General features: G+C 46.4%; 1 protein-coding gene across 4 annotated transcripts in view; it reads left to right on the plus strand.

Moving 5' to 3' along the window:
• Positions 1-20,574, plus strand: part of LOC133116586 (protein TANC1-like) — a 129,534-nt gene that overhangs the window by 62,044 nt on the left and 46,916 nt on the right. For all 4 annotated transcript variants that reach the window (XM_061226311.1, XM_061226313.1, XM_061226312.1 and 1 more), the window contains 3 exons: positions 10,949-11,079; positions 13,644-13,833; positions 17,216-17,494. In XM_061226311.1, the coding sequence (XP_061082295.1) occupies positions 10,949-11,079; positions 13,644-13,833; positions 17,216-17,494 (600 nt within the window). The remainder of the gene's footprint in view (positions 1-10,948; positions 11,080-13,643; positions 13,834-17,215; positions 17,495-20,574) is intronic.

The raw sequence follows: 20,574 nt of genomic DNA on the forward strand, positions 1-20,574 counted from the left end.
CCACCAGTACCAAGCAGTTCATTGGGGGCAATTGGGGTTTAGTTGTGTTGCTGAGGGACACTGGGACTCACCCAGGATGGGGGATCGAACCGGCCACCCTCCAACTGCCAGACAACCGCTCTTGCCTCCTGAGCCAATGTCACCCCCCACATCAGTGATTAATTATGAATTTGGCGAGCAGGGAGAAGCAGAATGAGTTTGACTCGGTTAGGTAAACAGTCCAGGGACCGGGTCTTCCTGAGGGCAGACCCTGTTTGTCCAGTTCACGCACGTTTGGGGTGGCCTGGGCGGAAGGGTCACGCTTGATCATGTGACCCGCGGGGTCAATGGAGGGTCCGCGCAGCAAGGGCGGTGCCGCTCCGGAATGCTCTCCGCCAGGAGAGGGAATGCTGGGATAGAAAATACTTGGGATACTCGGCAGAACGCGGCGCCGGGGGAGCAGAGCCTCGCTGTTTACACACACATTCCGTTTAATTTGCCGCATTTATTAGCCCAGCGCACAGCCCCCATTCCAGGGGAACTGGTGGTTTCATTTTATTTTGCCCACGTTGTGCAGCTGGGTGTGTTCCCTCTGGAGCGGGCTCAGATTAATGGCTTAGCTCAAGGGTAGTGCAACAGCTGGGCTCTGAAGCTGACATTTTCAGGTTCACAAGCCCCGCTGTTGCCACGCGCTTGTTTATTTACATTAAGGTAAGGGAATGAAGCAGGCGTTGCATTATAGAGGAGCTGCTTACTTTTTGGCTTTTAATAAACAGCGCACATCGATTATTCTGTTTTACAGCGCATATTAACACTGGTTCATAATATTTTCAATAATAAACGGCGGATTTTTTAGCAACTATTTCCATCTTTGACAAGTAATGACGTTAAGGTGACATTGGTTTTCTGTATTTAGCGCACGATATAGGCATTCATTTGATAGGGAATAGGGCTTTGGAAAAATGGAATTTGAATTTTTGAGAGCTTGGTTTTTAAATTAACTTTTTTCCCCTTATTTTTTGGACCAGTCACCTATTTGTTTTGGTGCAGATTTAGTTGTGAAGATAAGGTCAGAGACCTCGGGATGGCATGTACTCATGGGCAGGGCGCAGGCCAATATTATGACCGTGCGTGACATTACCCCGACAGTTAAAACTTGCCTTCACATACCCCTGCCCCCCGCGAGGCAGTTAAGACATGCCTTCACATACCCCTGCCCCCCGCGAGGCAGTTAAGACATGCCTTCACCTACCTCTGTCCCCAGTGAGTATGCGCGCTATCTGAGAGAGGAGGTCTGGTTTCGGGAGAGGGTAAGAGGTTTGAAAACATCCTCACTGCTGAACACAAGGTTGTGACTGAAACCCTGGAGTGTCCCGTCAGGAAAGGGCAAATTGGCAGAGTTGAGTCTTTGAAGGGAGATAGAATTTCCTGCGTTATGTGCTTGTGTGAGAGTTACGCAGACTGTGTGTCTGAATGACCTTCCCCCAGCCGGCTCCTTCTCCACCCTCGCCCACAGACCTGGGCCTGAGATGGGGGCTTCACCAGGCCTCGTGTGGGGACTGCCCGGGGAGTCTCCTCTGTGAGAGCCCGGCTCTAATTGACCGAAGTCTGCACACACACATGGGCGTGACTGACATTTAGATGAAGATTTAGGAGAGGGGTTTTGCTGACAACCCCTATGCCGTGATCACGCTAGTGGAGTTTTTTTTTTTTTTTCTACTCTTGTCAGCTGTTTCCCACGGGTGTCCCTCTTTCGTTGATCAAAACTTTTATGGTTTAGTGTCTTGCAACTACTAACCCAATTGGAAAGGTTGCCGGTTCAGTCTCCTGGGTGTGTCCCTGAGCAAGACTCCAAACCCCCAATTGCTCCCGTCGACCTGGTCGGTGCCTTGCATGGCAGCCAATCACCATTGGTGTGTGAGTGTGTGTGTGTGTGTGAATGACTTAATGAGAGGCATTAATTGTAAGGCACTTTGGATGAAAGCGCTACATAAATTCAGTCTATTTACCATTTACCAAAGGAACATCTGGGTACCTAGCAATTGTTAATCAGTGACCTTGGCAGCATTCCTTGGGAGGATGATTGTTTTTGTTCTTTGTCCCTTTACTGAAAGAGATGTAGGGAGAGAAGGGCATTTCCTCCAGCTCTGCTCTGACCTGGTGAAGGCCGGCTCTGGGTTAGAGCTCTGCTCTAGGAGTCACGCGTGGCATCCATGTTTGTTTTAACTCATGCACGTTCCAGTAAAAAGTGATAATGAAAGGAAGTAGCTAGCTCCACATTGTCAGAAAATGTCAGTGTTGTGCACTTTTATGTCATAAGATTGTTATGCAGAATTATAGCTCAAGCCTCAAAAGGGCTACGTGTCCCCATGTAGATGGCTGTCTAGAACAATGCCTTTGACCAGGTTTGGGTTGTGAACTGGAGTGCAGTTTTTTAAGGTAAAGGGGTTCTGTGTGACAGTTGTGATGGACGAGCTCTAATTAAGCCAGGCGATACCATTAATATTTTAATCCTTTTTGCCGCATCCAGAGCCCCTTGCGCCACGTGTTTAATTATAGCAGAAAGCCAATCTCTTTGTGGCCATATTTGTGCGTCCCCAGCCACTGCGTTCACAGATGAACCCCCATCAATCTCTCAGCTGCGCTCCTCCCCTGATCCCGTCAGCTCAGAAACGACACCTCTCCCTCCGTAATCTGTGCATCTCTTCAGAGGCAAACCCAGGCCACCGTCATCACAAACACACAGCCGCTGATGTGTCTGTGGATGTCCTCATTCAAATCTCTCTCCTGCCCCCCCCAATGAACAGAATTGCACACTGTACTCTGTATCCACTAGAACAGATAGCGTCATTTGGACTACTTTTCCAGGTGTAAAACTGTAGTTCAGTTAAACAGGAGCTTGCGAGAGTACGTGCAAGTCCAGCGACGTCAGTCCGCCATTGAGCTCAGGTAACGGCGCGCTAGTGCGAATAGGCAGCACGTCTGTTTTGGGCTCACCTTGGAGACGCGACATTCCCCTGCCGTCTCTACTCGCCGATGGATTCTGGAACATTCTGGGTTCTGGAACTTTCCGGTTACTCGATTGTTCAGGGTCCTAGAACATTCCCGCACATCGCTGTGCGGAGACGTCATTTCCGCTCCATCATAACTGACCGGATGAAGGGAAGCGGTCGTATTCAGCGGCCGCTCGTTAAGCAAGTTTACTCATTCAGTAATGCAGACTTAACCGTTGGGTAGTGCAATGCAGGCCTGGCTGTTAATGAGTGTTGCTGTATCGTTACCATGGCGGGGGAGGACCACTGACAGCACCACTAGGCAAGGCTGTTCAAAGTCCTGCCCTCCTCCTCTTCATACCTCTTCACGGAGACGGGGCCATATTTTAACAGCTCATAGACCTTCAAGGTATATGATAATGATGTTGTTTGTGTTTTATTTCCCAACCTTCTCCCTCTTTATTTGAATTGATAAGCTGTTTCTGCTTTTCTTGTTGTTTCTCTAGGCTACTGTTGTGATATCAGATAGTAATTGCTCACAAGCAAAAAAAGCCCATTTTCGGCCTTGAATACTAAGCATGTTAATGCCGTTAGCGTACGAAACCTCACGGATTTCGGAAAAAGCGTGACGTGACTTCTGCTAATTGTTTACTGGCCGTGTTTTCCCAGGTTTATTCGAGGGCTTGTTCACTGCTTAGTCACTCACTTTCTGCTTTGTGTGTGTTTGTGTGTGTTTATTTGTTTGATAGTAGGCAGGAGGCTTCGTTGGGGTCAGTCCTAATTATGATAACCATCACAGCTGCTCTGATTACAAAAAAAAAAAATGTACCGCAGTAAAAATTATTATGGCAATTATTATTTCAAATGTTGCATAAGCATCTACACTCTAATTTGTTTGTTAGTCATATTCTTTAATGTCCACAGTCCTACTTTGCTCTTTGACATTTGGCCGGGTGTAAATTTGGCTCTGTTCACAAATATCTCTAGCCAGGCTCCGTACATCTTCAGACCGCTGTGCCACTGGGATATTTTCTGATGCCCTGCGCCCCCACACCCACCCCAATACCATTTCTTTCCGGCTTGCTTTATTGCATTGGGCTCAGTGTGCGTCAGTCCGTGTTGAGTTTGGTACGCGTGGACAGCCCTGACACCTGCAGCAGCCCTGCCGGAACATTGTCCGGCCTGTCCGTGTCTCCGCCGGCTCCATAGGGCTTTCCCCTGGTGTGAATCAGGCCGTGCTGCGTCTGTGTCCTTCACAGGGCAGTGGGTATGAGTGAAGGGGAATGTTTTTGTTGCGGGGTGGTGGTGGGGGGGGTTATACTTGCTTTCCAACACAGGCTCCACTGTGCTGGTACCTGACCCCATTTTCCTGGAAGTCACAGCCAGGGTTCCTGAAATGCGTTTCCTGCAGCAGAGTGGGCTGCAGTGGTGTGTACTCTGCTTCGTACCTCCTCTGGAAATGGCTTTCCCCGCTTGGAGAAGCAGCCTGTGATTCTATTAGTGCTGCTCCTCCAGCCCTGAGCACAGCTCCCTCTGTTCTCCCTGGGCCTTCATGTTCGGTGATGGTGTTGGCTGATGAGTCTCTCAGAGACTTACTCTCTTTCGCTGGATATACTCTCTCTCTCTCTCTCTCTATCTCTCTCTCTCTCGCTTTACCTTTTATGGGCAGCCAGCACTGCCCTGTGTTGTTTCAGGAATGTTTACATCGCCGCACCGTTAACGTATATACATCCCTCCCTCCCTCCCTCCCTCCCTCCCTCCATCCACCACTGTCTTTTGTTTCTAGCTCCCTACACTAACAACTCGCGGTGATCCTTCAGTTTATGCCGTTTACGTGTGGACAAAAACACGTATGTGCTAGTGTGGTTTTGAGCTTGACGATGAATGCAGCAAAGCTATAGTGTATTTGTGTACACAACACACGCACACACATATATTCTGTTTACTTGTGGTATTGGCAGACAGTTCATCTATTTGTACAGTTCAGCTATACTTTCTAAGCTTTATTGGAAGCATACTGGATGTGTGGATGTTTAGTATGTTATGCAAGACCCTACACAAAAAAACAGCAAAGGGATTCACATTGGAATTCTAACAGCAGCTCTCGACTGCACTGCAAATCAACAGTGCTACTGCAACAAGTGCTGCTGTCGTGATGTGGGTTTATCTGGGCTTTGGCCTCAGTATGAAAAGGCCTACCTTTTTCTCTTCCCTTTAGCACATTTATTTGACAACTGCAGCATCAAAACATTTACACCCTGGAATTTTCCACTGGTTTCTCATCAGCCACCTTTTCGATGTTTCCCATGTGGAGCTCAGGGTTAGGGTTAGTCAGTGTCTATCCCATATGGGGCTCAGGGTTAGGGTTAGTCAGTGTCTATCCCGTATGGAGCTCAGGGTAAGGGTTAGTCAGTGTCCATCCCATATGGAGCTCAGGGTTAGGGTGTTAGTGGAACTGGCTGGCCTTAGCTTCACGTGTATTAGGCCCTGCATGTGGCACTGCCTACAGCACTGGACATATTGGCGGTTGGTTAAAATCCCAGCTGGACAGCTTTACTTGTTCCCTTGAGTAATGTGCAATCTGCTACATTAAAATTCAGCGGTAAAAATGCAAGAGAATGTACAAAATTTACAGCCGAGAGCGTTTTATATTACTCTGCTGATAAAGATGTCCACCGAGGGGACCCATAATGCAGTGCGATTTAAATGATACTTCAGAGGAGGATTTGTGCTTTGATGAAGAATCTGTCCAGGGGGAATGGGAGAAAATACGACAGCTTTCGCTTTGACCTCGGAGAAGACAATAAGTTGAGAGTTACCGGAGAAGACAATAAGTTGTTTGGAACCGCATCTTTTTTGTGAGCAGATCGGATCATTTTCTTCCCAATTTTGTCAGCAGTGAAATGCATCTGCGAACTGCAAGTTAACAGAACCTATCATTCCGGAACTTTCTCGTTGTGTGCCGATTTTGTCTGGTGAATATCGGCATCTTAACTGGGAAGAATATGTTCTGCAATTTTGGTAAACCGACATTTATTTTATTAAATTAGACAAAAGGCATTGTTGTCAATGCAGCTTATAAATTTTGATGCTAGTTTTCAGCTTTCAGCAATAAATACATTGGCATGGGGAAACCATACTGCTCAGCGGAATGACCTCAATTTTCCACAGAACACGCTAAGTGTCAATTATCTCTGTGATGTTCTGACTGCTTTTAAAATCACACCGGGTGCCTTTTTCCTTTCTGCCCGTTTCTTTCTGCTCGATTAGGCCATACTTTGTTTCACATCCATCCCCCTTTTAATATGAATATTCCATGCTGGTCTTAAACCATTCTTAATACATGATAACATGTGATTTACCCATTATAAATGGAAATGCGCTTTTAAAAATAGAGTAGGGCCATAATTAAGGAATTATTTTACGTCAAGAAATCTCTCTGCGTAAACCGGGATTTCTGTGGCTGGATCGAAAACGGAGTTTTGTAACTGAGAAAAAATGTCTTGCCTTTGTGTCTTTTGGAATTGGTTTAACTCTTCTTTGTTTTACTAAATACTTTGTAATGTATGAATACATTTATGAAGTATTACTAAGTAGTTTTAATTGTAATGCTATGTGCTCTTGGCCAAGGCTCCTTTGAAAGATATTTCTCTGTTAGAGGGGGTCCCTGAGAAAATGGAGGATACAAATAGAAACATAATGGAGGTTTGATCAGTGGCTTTGTGAGATATAATAGGCTGTGTGATTTGCCGTTAGCCTGTGTGGCTGCAGTGGCTGAACCGACACAAGGACTTGCAGAGATTACTGTGTCCAGGGGCCTGCGCTATGGAGGCAGTCCCCCTGCTAACTCTTTAATGGTGCTTTAATGGCGCCCCGGTTAGGGGGACTGGTGAACCGGCCTGTCACCCCCTGCCCTGGCACCTGTTTGTGCTTGAATAACCTGCGGAGCCCCAGGCGAAACAGGCGAGCAGAATTAACGAGCAATTTACCGCGTACTGTAGCTGGAATCAACACATGCCCCGAGCGTACAGCCCCTCCGGGTATTTCAGCAAACACTACATTCAGCACGAATGGAGCCATCCTTTCAGTGCAGGTTAAAGTCAAAATTACAATACGCGACCCCCCCCGGGGAGAGAGGGACATGGCGTACACTGGGCATCGGTTTGTACATCACGCATTACATTGCATGTGTAAAATCAGCGTGTGGATTTTCCATTGCGATCACATCTGAATCCAGATCTTGACGTGACGGAGTCGCTCAGAAGTGCCATTTCTCGCCTCTCGTCCCCGCACACGTGCAGCAGAGCCCCCGAACCCGAAACGCGGCCGGCCCGCCGTGTGACACGCTCTCCCAGATCCTCTTCACGTGGGCGCAAACACCGCCAACCCGCCACCGCAGCTGTTCCCTAATCCCACCCAACGTCTCTCTATAAGGCAATCGCTCGCTTTTTTTCTTTCTAGAAATGTCAACAGATGTTCACATTAATGCGTGTGTATCACGCACACACACACACACACACACACACACACACGCATACAAAATACACGCGCATATCAAATACATAGCTTTAGTTGTTGAACCTTTCTGAGCTCATGCTCCAAAATGAAAATGTGGGGAAAATCACAGTGTGATACATGCAGGCATCTCTAGCCCCATTATGCAAAACTGCTTTCACCTTCCACATCTCCACGGGCATTGAGCTGCTGTGGTCTTCCCCACCCTCCTGCATAATTCACAGTGTGGGGGTCGGACCCGTGCGTGTGTGTGTGTGTGTTGCAGTGTCCATGCTGCTGAGAGCATTGCTTAAGATGGCAGTGGAGATGCTCTTGGAGATTCACAGCACTGCTGGTTTAGGCTAAGCCATTCCATTACGATATCATAGTCATCACTGGTAAAAGCCTGTTCAGCCAGTAGGCACTGGAATTTGTATGAATTTTGCTTTTGTAATTTCTCAGTTTTCAAACGTGGTACTGCTTTTACTGTTATTTGTCACTCGGTTATTCTTATCAACCAATTAGCCAGACATTTTCATTATATGACAGACATGATTAATATTTCCAATATTATAACACAGCTTGGTTAAACATATATTAGAATAAAAGTCTCATTCAATTAAGGCGTTATTCAGTGAAATGTGCAGATGCGTTACTTGGCCTTGCGGTTCAGTGAAACAGGCATGCTTGCTGGAGCTGAACCGTTTCTGCTCGATGCTGGACAGTGTCAGAAGGGTTAAGTTTAGCGCATTCTGTCTCCTGAATGCTCGTCATTCTCTCCGTAAACATCAGGGGGGAGGACTCTCAGATCACGAGCACCGTCACATGAAGTAATGAAGTGGACAATAAGAACCCAGACCTAATTACATTTGCCATTTGACTGAATGCCTTGTGTTAAGGACAGTGTGGTCATACACTGGGTCAGATTACACTACGCTCTGCTATTCGCTCTCCAGACAGCCTTGTTCAGTCTGACTATGCTCTTTTAACCTTTATTATTTACTTTCTCGGAAGCGGTTGAAGCGGTTCCTAAAGACCGAGAACCTGAAACCTTCTGGTTGTGTGCTCAGGACTGAACCTCTGCCCCCACATGGGTAACTCCTGAAGCACGTTTATGATGTAACACATACCCAGTGGAACAGGTAACTCCTGAAGCACATTTATGATGTAACACATATCCAGTGGAACAGGTAACTCCTTAAGCACATTTATAGTGACTCCTTGTAATGATGATGCAGTGCGGGGCTCATATGGACTGGTCTCTCTCTCTGCCTAGCTCCACTAATGTAAATGATCAGAGCCGTCACTGGTGAGGGGGAGCGGGGGTCTTCTGGACGTCTGAAAGGATAAAGGATGCACTGATGGAGCAGACTGTCAGAGTAGGGGTAATAAAAGTGCCCCACTGATGAATGGACATCCCTCCCCAAACGCTTCATCTTCCCTGATTACTGGGGTTTGTGGGTACCATGTCTGAAAGGACAGTCTGTCAACCAGCCTCACCTCAGAGGACTTCTATGTCTGTCTCTGAGGTGAGGACATAGAAGACTGAGACTAAGCCTCAGAACACTGTCCAATGAAGCAGCTCTGAGCACGTACTGTACATATAAACTCCTTAATGACTAATCGTAAAAATGTAACAGTTTGGAAGTGTGCAGATGGGAGGAAGTTTCAGTGTCATGACATTTGCGGAGGGCTTCTGAAAGACGGAAGCTTGACGGAGAGTGTGAATCTCAGGCATTGATTAGACGAGGCTCTGGGATAGCAGTGGTGTGCTGTGTTCTGTTCTTTCTCCCACATTTCATGTTTTATCTCTATATTTAAATCACTTCTCAGGGCTTTGAGGACTGGGCCCTTTTTTCTGTTATTTATTTCTGAAAATAAAGTAATTTATGCCAGTCTGGGTCTTTTTTGTTGTGCCTGCAATGACTCAGACCGGCTGTTTTGAAAAGTATTTTTAGTTTCGGTGGAGATGCTCACTTTCAGTGTGAATTAGAGTATGAGTATAATGTTGAATGGCTTGGCCTCCGGTTTGAATGGGTGTGTCACGGTGATTTACACCCCCATACAATGCGGTTTGTAAAAGAAGGCAAATATATTTCTGCCATAGGGGCACGTTCTGATATCCTGCTCAAAGTTTTGTATGAGCTATAGCCATGACAGCACTTGTTTCCAGATTATTCTACATCGTTCTCCAGTGCTGGCTGAGTCCAGCTTTCTGAAGTTTGCCTGATTATATTGCCCAATGCATAATTGCAAATAGAAGACTTTTCCCCAACTTCTCTCAACGCCAATGGATGACACAAGCTGCACTCAATAGCCCAGAAACAGGGGGAGGAAGGGGATGCGGGATTGGAGATTTTTTTTAAACATAATAAATTGCTCCTGGAAGAAAAATGCTGCGGAGAGACGTGGAGGCAGAGAAATGAGAAAAGGGAAATGAAATTAAATGAGTTTGAGGGTAAATGGGAGGTGGGGAGGTGAGGAGTGCCTGAGAGGAAGGGATGGAGGAAGGGAGGGAGAGAGCTCCTTATTAATTCCTAAAGGGAGGTGAGTAATGAGGTGCTCCATGATTCTCTCCCTCCCTGGCATTCTATGCACCCCCTCCTCATCTGTTTTCCAGAAGGTTCCATGTTGAGTCAGTGGATTTTCTGCTGGGATGGAAAGGAACCGGTCCCCAGTACATCTGCCTGTAGAACAGTGTCACCACCCTTCAGTTTTCAATTAATTTTATTGATTAGGATACATGAGTATTTCTGCTAAAAATAATAAACAAGCAAACGATTTGCTGCAGTGGCAGTTGGCATTCTCCTTAATGCCATTCATCAACCCGGCTTAGGCTGCATTCATTAGCGCTTGGTAGCTGACCCTTTGGTTCACACCCAGTGTAGCGGCGGTTGAGAGAGAGGGAGAGTGTGAAAGAAGGAGAGGGAGAGAGAGGAAGAGGGAGTGAAACTGTACAGTGTGATGAGTTACAGCCGCATACATCCTGCTTGATTCTGTGCCCTGGGCTAGCCAAGCGTTCAGTCCTTCTCCCCAGCGCAGTGTTAGCATGCTGGACTAGTGTAAATACATGTCACTGTGGGTGTTTTAGTAAGGCTCCCTACAATTCGCTGTACGCTCAGGCACTTCGGAAGATCTGGAGACAAAACCCGGTGAGGTGTTTCCCTGGGCAGTGATTGATGTGCATGCTGTAATTCTTGAAGAATATAATGGAAAGATTGCTAGAGAACTAAAGGCTGTGGTGTGCAGGCTGGGGGTCCACCTCGTCCCCGGCTAGGAGACCGCTCTCCGCTCGATTAATGTGCGTTCCAAGATCATCTGACCAGGGCACTTTGTGCGGCACCTCTGAGGTCTGGGGAGAGACTGCCAGTCTGCGCAGACCATGGCTCCAGCTGCGCAGACCCTGGTGGTCTCCAGCCGTCCTCCCTCTGCGTAGCGACCGCTGGCGGGACTCTTAACACGTGTGCTCTTCTCTCTCGCAGAGCGGCACATCGCCAAGGAGACATGCTCCTCCCCCGCCACTCAGGAGCTGATGACCAGGCTGGGCTTCTTACTGGGAGAAGGGATCCCTGGGTCGGCTCGCATATCTATGGAAGACAAGAATGAAAAGAAGGTATCCTCCGCCCACCCCACCCCAGCAGCTGCTGCAGAGCTGAGAGAGAGAGAGAGAGAGAGAGAGAGAGAGAGAGAGAGAGAGAGAGGGCGAGGGAGAGGGAGAGGGTGTGTGTGTGTGTGTGTGAGAGAGAGAGAGAGAAGGAGAGGGTGTGTGAGAGAATAAATGATGCTTTCTGCGGTCGCCTGCTCTCTCCCTTCCTCTCAGCCTCTCTCTTTGGACGAGGATTATAGTCCCCCTGCTACGGGACTCCAGCTAACTGCTGTATGAGGGTATGAGGCTAACCAAACCTTTTTCACACTTTCAGCCTTTGGGGGGTCGGGTGGGTGGGGCTTAAATGTTTATGTTTGGGTGGAGTGAAGATTTTTCCGTTTTCTGTGTGTTTTTGTCTGTGTTTGTCTGTCATGTTTGAGTCTTAGAAACTTGACTATCTGCGCTGCAGTGCTTTGCTTTCTAATGAGTGTATCAGCTTCAGTCCGAAAATAGACAAGTTATGACCGGTCTCTTCAGTCTGTTTGCTGCTGGTAATTAGTCTGGTCACTCTGGTGCTTAGAACAGCAGAGGAACCTTTGACTTTTCTCTGCAGGTGTGAAACAGTGACACTGTGAAACAGTGTTTTGACAGGCATATTTAGGTTGAGAACATATGCATGCATATGTGTAAATGAACACATTTTGCTTTTAGAGGGTGTATCATCCACAGTTGTTAGTGTGAATATATTCTGCATATCTTAGCCAACACTGTTTCAGTGTTCACCACATGCATATATATAACATAATCCGCTCTCCATGTTGAATGTTGCTTGTTTACCATATTTTAATACATCAAAAAAAACATAGTAACGTCATGTTCTGTCCTTGGTGCCACACAGTTTACTTCTTGCCATGAGTTTTGGCTGCAAGATGCTATTTTTTCATAATAAATAAGGCAGTTTTAGGCAGTGGCTAGGGCATAGCACTTTTAATGGTGTACTCTGGGTTCAGTTCCGAGATCAAGGGTCATAGGCACAGTGCCACATACAGACACAAACATTGTTCATGTAGCCGTGTCTAGCAGCTGACACTGAAAGGTGGAGGGCCCCGTGTGCAGTGCCCATCGCACCTGGATCTGGGTCACATTAACTTTGACGGTGTGGCAGGTGAGTCACACAGAGGAGAAGGAGGAGGAGGAGGAGGAAGGACTGTGGTCTCTGGAAAGCAGTGAAGGCTTTTGAGATGAGGAGCCAAGGGCTCTTTGGTTGCGGTCTGTTTGCAGACTGCGGTGGTCTCTGGGGACCGGGCATCTGGTACAGCGCTACCTCCCAGCCCTCCAGCCTCCCTCCATGACCTATATAGCACAGACTGTAGCAACGAACAGCGGGAGAGAGGTCCGTTTGGGCCTCAGCACAGGATGAGGAGACTCACTCTACTGCAGGGACCAGGGCAACTGGGAGGCTTAGGAGGTCAGCCAGGGTCACTGCAAAAACCAAAGAATAAGTCAATATTTTAAGTCAAATATTTTTGTCTTATATTTAGACTTGAATTTTTTTGTTAAATCGGCTAATTGCCAATTGGGTAGGGCAGTTTCACTTGCCACAGTAACTTAAAACAAGCCAACATTTACTCCTTTCCGAAATATGAAAGTCTCATTGCAAGACTAAAACACTTGTTATGACAGGCTTGTTTGCGATGAGGGATCAGAGGTGACTTTAGCCCCTGCGGTCAGTGTTAACAGAAGACACAGGTTGCTGTGTGTAGACATGAGCAGAACACAGGAGACCTTCATTACAGAGCAGTGTGTTTGCATGGGACAGCATTAAGTGGGACAGCATAGCTAGGCTTTGGTTTATCACAGTGAATCTGCTGTTTCTGAAACATGCTTGTTTACGGAGCGTGTTCCTGCAGCCGTTCTCTGACTCACTGAAATGTAGAGCGCAGATTAATTTGCCTAAGTACACGTTTGCCTTATTATGTTTGGAAAGTATTTTTCCAGCTGGACTAAAGTTGTAATTTAGATTCCTTTTTGATTTCAATAGAAAACGATCCTTGTGTAAACTGAAGAGAATCTGTAATAATTTAAAATATACTTGATTTTTTTTTTTTTTTGGTTTATAATTCTGCATGGAGCGTATAGACTTTCATTGAAGATAATCATGCGGTCCTTACTACACTGCATGTCAAGCTGGGGGAAATGTATAGTAAAAATAATGCAAGGGGCTGTTGTACTAGATGATCCAGAAAGCCACACTGTTCAGGTTATCTCAGACCGTGTGTAATTTTAGATGACAATAACTGGCTATATTAGCTCATGAGGAAAGAGCAGTCATCTGTCAGTCGGAGAGTTGCCGGTTTGTGTTGTTCAAGTATCCATAAACAAGACTCCTGACCCCCAATTGCTCCTGACAACCTTGTTGGTGCCTTGCGTGGCAGCCTTTCACCACTGGTGTGTGAGTGTGTGTGTGAATGGGTGAATTTATTTTGGATAAAAGTGCAATATAACTGTCCATTTACACATTCCTGTTTTTGGTTCCTCTCTCAGTGCACTGTAACCACAGACTGACCCTGTGTTTTTGGTTCCTCTCTCAGTGCACCGTAACCAGCCAGGGTATCAGCCCCTGCTCCACCCTGACCAGCAGCACTGCCTCCCCCAGCACAGACAGCCCCTGCTCCACCCTCAACAGCTGCGTGGGGCGCCCCCCGCAGGGCCACACCAGCCCCTGCGGCACCGTCACCAGCCCCAGCTCCACCCTCGAGAGCAAGGACAGCGGGATCATCGGTGAGTCAGCCCTCTGCTCTGATCGGTCACTGTTACACCATTCCTGTCCCCTGTACTTGCAGAGTTTGATTTTCCCATCTTCCTTGAGCACAATTCACATTACTGTTCAATTCACTCTCTCCATACCTATGCTGTTCAATTCACTCTGTCTCCATACCTACATAGTTCAATTCACTCTGGTTCCCCTACCTACAGAGTTTAATTCACCCTGTCCTCCTTATCTAAAGCGTTTAATTCACCCATCTTCTTGAGCACAAATCACTGTTCCTAATACCTCCCAATATTGAGCCATTCACCCCATTCTCAAGGTCTCCAGCATTGAGCCATTCACCTTAATATCTTCAATGCCTCCATTATTACAGCACTAGTGCTGCACCATTCAACCTGTCTCCATCGCCTCCAATACTGTACCACTCACCCTGAACTCAGTTTCTTGTGTACTGTGCTCTGAGTAGAGCACCTACTGTACACACAGTACTGTACATAATGACACGTTCCCAAAATAGATGTACAGACATTTTTATATCTTTTATCTGCAAGTTCAGAGCACGCTGCTTCTTCTGAGGCGTGTACAGAAGCGGTCATTTGTCTAGGGCTCTGTGTCTGTTGTTATTCAGGCCGTGCGTTGCCTGCGTCTTTCAAGGCGAGCTCTAAGAGGTGTTTGTTAGTATGCTGCGGTTGTGAGCGCACAGCTGCTATAGTAACAGGGTTTTAGGAGATTTGGGGATTTATAGATACTGACGGAGAGAGGCATTAATGCCGCATTAATCCTTGTGTTTTTAGCCAGAAAAGTTCCAGGCACTGCAAAGACATAAAAAGTCATTTCAGCTCGGTGTGATAGCACTAACAATTCAAACTAGGTGTTATGCAAATCAGGTCAGGCAGTTTCATGTGGTGATCCGTCTTTGTTTAGAACCATTAGCAGCACTCAGCCCCGTGTTTTTACAAAGCCACAATATTGCGGTCATCGTTTAATTTTTTCCCCGTGATTATATTTCTGTTCACGCTGAATAGGCTTGCGCCAGTTAACTTAGGCTTCTGATTGTGAGCTGCCTGAGGCCTGACCTCATCAGCATAGTTCTCTCTCCTATCAGAAGCCATAATAAATGCTCTTGTGCTGATTATAGGCAGGGAGACAGGGGCTGGAGACGCGGCCCTAAGGTAGACCTTCCACCGCTCCTGTGCTGAAACCCCCGCTGTTGACATAATTGATAACCGTGACTCATGTACCTGCTGGCCGTTCTGGTATCGGGGCTGCTCAATAATTCATGGCAGCTCAGTTACTGTATCCGCCACATGGGCTTGTAAAGCCGATCAGGCCTTTTACAGATGGCAGTCTGCTCACTGTCCAGGCTCCGACAGAGATGTCCTACTTCAAATCAGGGGACCCACTTTTTCCAAAAAGGAATCAATACTGTGTGTCCCATTGCGGGCACAGAACAGAACTGAACTTTTTTTTTTTTTTTTGCAAGCGAATGATGTTCCGTGAAAGGGTCAGGAACATTTCCCTTGTGCAAATTGCTCCAGTTTTGGGGTTATTTAAAGGGAACTTAAAGGGCTTTTTGAGTAAGACTCAGATTTGAGCAACAACGAATGTTGCTGTGACTTTAACATCATAAGCTTTTTTTGTTTCAGAAATTAGCTTACAGTCTGTTGCTTATACTGATATATGCCTCATATGCCTGACCCAGTATGAGACATAAGTGGCTGCTTAGTGCCCCGAGACCACTAGAGGAGCCCTGGTGTGTGTGTTGGGGGCCCCATAGCAAATCCTGCTGAGGGCCCCTTAAAGCCCTCAAAGTCTATGGTCGGCAGTGTCGCATATTATTCTGTTTTGAGTCATGGAGATGAATGCTGCTTTAGATACAGCAGGTATGAACTTGCCTACCTAAAAAAGTCATTGTAATTATTAGTTATTAGTTAATTTTAATGTTTTCTGTAGGAACCTGGATTTGTTCTAGAAACAGATATGGCCATATGTGTTTAGTGTCTGTAGGAAATAAAATGACTGGTATCATTCGCCCATGGGATTGTATGGCTGATTTGTGACACTTGCTGTCTGCTCTGTGGCATCGCAATTTTATTTTCAGCTTTAGCTGGCCGCAGGAATTTGATTAAAAGTTTTATTTTGTGTAAACAAACGGTTTTCCCAATTCTAAAAATGGACGTGTGGTTTTATTTGTACCCCATTCCCCTCATCTTCTTTTTTCTAAGCTTGGTGTTTTATAGTTTCTTTAAACAATATATGTGGGAACCTTTCCAGGTCAGTAAACAGACATGGTTAGATATTCAATTTGTTTCTGTTGCGTAGGATTTATGTACTTTCCCTTATCGAAGCTGTTGGACGATTATCTCCCCGCAGCCAGTCGAAAATGTCCATAAACACCTGCCTGTAGATCTGTGAGGCTGTGGATGGTGTCATAACCAGAGAAATAGACCAGTCTGGCATGTACCGCCAACCCTAGGGAAGGATTACAGTGCAGAGAGTGGTCTAATCCAGGGTTCTCCAAAAGTGTCGGGAGATGCTTCCATGGACATTCACACTGATCAGACCATACTCTGGCCTGGTTAGAGATGCACATATTTTGGAACAGGTTAGAAAGTGGCTCTGTATCTCCGTGTTTGAGCAGGTGCAGGTGTACATTTTAATTTGGGTCAGGTCACAGAAGATGTTCGCTCATCTGTTCTATAAAAGGCTCTGCTGTCACTGGCCTTCAACGACATCCCAATTAACGAGAAGCAATACTCATGCATTTTAATGTCTTTTTTTTTTACATATGAATATTTGTGTAAGGAATAACAAGCTGTTCGGTTGTCATGATATACAGTCAGGTCCAGAATTATTGGCACCCTTCATAAATATGAAAAAAGTAAAAAAGGTAAACTAAATGTAGAACTCAAACCATTTCCGTGTGGATTGATGCATGTTTTGAGTCAAAATAAAAGTTAATAGTTTTCCCATATGTTTGAACATAACGTAAAGATTATTATCTGTGTAAATGGTTAGCATTTATATAGCGCCTTTATCCAAAGCATCATTGAGCTCATTTGTCACATTTGAATACATGGCGAACACTATGCTGACGCTGAGTGCTAGTGCTATGCTACATATGTACTGAGTTGACGCTGAATGTTAATGCTATGCTACATATGTACTGAGCTGACACTAAATGTTAACACTATGCTATATATGTACTGAGCTGACACTGAATGTTGATGCTATGCTACATGTGTACAGAGCTGACGCTGAATGTTAATGCTATGCTACATATGTACTGAGCTGACACTGAATGTCGATGCTCTGCTACATATGCACTGAACTGACGCTGAATGTTAATGTTAATGCTATGTACTGAGCTGATTGGTGTTCTCCCCGGTGCAGCCACCATCACCAGCTCGTCAGAGAACGATGACCGCAGCGGCTCCAGCCTGGAGTGGAGTAAAGATGGCAGCTTGAGAGACAGCGGGCAGCATGGCCCCGCCCGAGGGGCTCGCTCCGACGCCTGCTCTCCCGTGGCCGAGGAGGACCCGCCGGCGCCCCCTGAGGCCCCGGGAGGAGCTGCAGCCCCCGGCCCTCCCCAACCCGCTCCAGAGGGGCCACTAACGTATCCCTCGCACGGCTCCTCCAGCCTCATGTTGCCACGCCCCAACTCCGTCGCAGGTGAGTGTGTGCGCCATTTTCCACTTCCTCTGGCTTCCTCTACAGTGACTTTGCGTCTGCCAACTGTACCTTTGTCAGTTGGTACCACTACAATTCTACAAAAAATGTTGTGGTAACATATATAAGTCAACATAAGTTAATTTCACTTCTCATTGTTTGGGTAGAGGGAAAGTTGATGCACTCTTGTTGTTAGAAGAGGCCACCTTCTTCTAAGGGCACCGGCTGATATCTGTTGTTATTAGCATTGGTGCCATTAAAAGGTACTATTGGATCATTTTGGTGGAGGTACTCTGCACTGTAGCACTGGTATGTGGTTGTACCGTGACTTCAGTTATGACCAGGGGGTTGCGCGTTTGAATCCCAGTTGTGCCCTTGGGTGTGATATTTAATCTGTAATGCTGCAGTACATTTTAGAAGTAAAATAGAAATTAAATAAATTAATAATATGCTCAATGTTGACTGGGGGATGGGGCTAAAGCATGCTCTGCTTGTGTTGTTTAAATAAGGGAAGATTCTTTGGGAGTTTTTCTGGCGACTGGCATTTTTCACCTCATGTATTTGCTATTTTGAGGCTCTGGTGTGGTGTTTGCCCTTTTCTCTTTTGCGTCTCTCTGACCGTCTTCTGTAAAGAGTACTATATAAGTAAAATGTCATTGAATTGAATGAGCTCTGCACGTAGGGGAGAGGCAGGGTGGGGTAGCAGGAGAGGGGTGTCTGGAGTTAGGCGCCGCAGCCTTTTTTCCAGGGGCAAAGGAGACACTCAGGGCCAGCTGTTTTGTGTCGTTCGTGCGAGTTTGGAACCGGCCGGTGTCTGGGCGATCCGTTCCACATTCCTCCGGACTCCAACTGGCGGGGCACTGCTCAGAACGTCCTGACAGCTGCTTGGAGGATCCCACTCTCCACACCAACTCCTGACCTTGTTCTCTGCGTTTGTGCTCTCCTCTGGCTCAAACCAACCAGGCCCGCGCAGCCACCATTTTAGCTGGGGGCAACAGTGCTATTTTAAAGCAAGGTGTCAGTGGGGGTGATGTTTCTCTGAGATTCTCCATAGAGAGAGAAGGCATTTTGATCACCAGGCATGCGGCTGTCATCGTGCCTTCAGCGAGGAAAAAACGACTGCATAGCTCTGATTATAACGGTGAAACAACACCCTGTCTTAGGAGCTAAATGCTACTGATAACTTAACTGCATTACCTCCGCTGGAACGACTGAGGGATTCTGTCATTGGTTGTTTTTCCCTGAGAATTTCAAGCCCGTGGTGGAAAGACACAGTCATGTATAATACTCACCAAGTATTATAACAACACAATGAAGACTCAAAGTCTGACTTCTGTTCTAGTCATATGAAATCAGTCTGACCACAGACGTATTAAGGGTTATTAAATATATCCTTCATAACTTTCTACTGATGCTTGGCATGATGATGTCATTTTTATGCCATGTTACTCCCTGAGAAAAGGGTCACACTTCTCATTTTATGGTTTGCTACAGTGCCTTCTGAGCAAGATGGCTGCTTGCATAAGTTAGATTTTTATTATGCATGCAGTTTAGAAAATGCTAATATGGGCTGTGAGACAAGTGTTTCTGCTTCATCCTCTGGTGATTTAACTGAACCGATATAAAGGGTCCCACTCTGTCTTTGGCTACATGCAGCGTTTACAACGGAAAATATTATTTGTGAAATTCCTCAAACATTGGGGGAACCATTGGGGGAACCATGGGTTGTGATGATAGATTTGCTTGCACTACGCTGGAGATGTTCCTGGTCTCACAGTGGTCTCAAGTGCAGCCATGGATCTTGGTTAGTTGAATGAAGGTTGAAAGTCACATTTACCCATAGCCACTTGTATGTGTGTACAGCCACCACCACTGTGTACTGCTACTACAGTATTACAGCGCAAGGGCCAAACTTCTCTGTGCTATCAGCATTAACCAATAAGTGTCCCTTTCAGTGTACTGTAGGATCTATTCAAGAACAGCCTGCTCTAAATGTCACTGAGGGTTTTTGTGAGAGCCTATTGAAGCCTGCTCTTTTACGGCCCTTCTCAGCAGGCCTTAAACTGGAGTAAACCCTAAAGCGGTGAACACCTCCACCTCGACAGTGATAAAACATTTTCCCCTGGATGTGTGATGCAAAAAGGCCTTCCATACTATCCTGGCTCCAGCCTTCATCCAGTTGTATTTTCCAAACTGGACGGGCGCATATTTCTGTTAAGCTGCCGTGCTCGAAACATCTCCGGATCTTGTTTTTCCTTTTGAACATTTTGATGAAAATAGCAAAAAAAAAATTTTGATGAGCGGCCAATGAGACGCGAGCAGAGCGGCGGCCCCTGTAAGCGATACTCCGAGGCGCGGTCTTGCGCTGACCTTTCTTAACCCCCGCCACATTTCTGAGAAACAAAGGGCTCTCTCCTCATTGGGCGGGCAGCAGCCAGCCCTGCACCTGTCTCATGCCACTCAAAATGGCGGTGTGGCTGTAGCTATGAGGAGCGGCGCGAGTTATGAGCCAAACGTAACCGCTTGGCGCAGAAATCAGTGATGTCAGAGGGGCTGTAACCACACTGCCGTGGAGCCGCTGGGATAAATCGGCCTCGCCTTCCACAGAACGAGCGTGACCGCATCGACATAACACCTCCTGCCCAAAGAGTAATTAAACAACCGCAAATAACCTTCCCAATTAAACCGCGAGACAGTCTGTTTTTCAAATTGGTCATTATTTACTGGTGAAGGAGCACCTACTCCACCACAGGCAATGGAATTAAAAGTTTGAAAATAAGTTTGATTCTGAGCTTAAGGGCTCAGCTTCAGATGAATGGTTAGAGGAGCGCTGGGTATCAGCTTGTGCTTGTGTTTTCTGCTCTGATGTTTCTGTTAAACTCGTAAAAAATCAAACATAATTTCCAAACGCCATTATCTCTCCGTAGGAAGTGTGGATGGTGCTGTTTTATGTACCATTTTTCATGGCTGTTGATTTTTAATCTCATGTGCAATGTTTCCCCTGGAATTTTGCATTAGAGCTATTAACTCTGTGATGCTGCCATTAGGCCACTGAAATGGGCATTTTCTCAGATTTGTGTGGG

This window comes from Conger conger, chromosome 17, assembly GCF_963514075.1.
Source record: "Conger conger chromosome 17, fConCon1.1, whole genome shotgun sequence".
Lineage (NCBI taxonomy): Eukaryota > Metazoa > Chordata > Actinopteri > Anguilliformes > Congridae > Conger > Conger conger.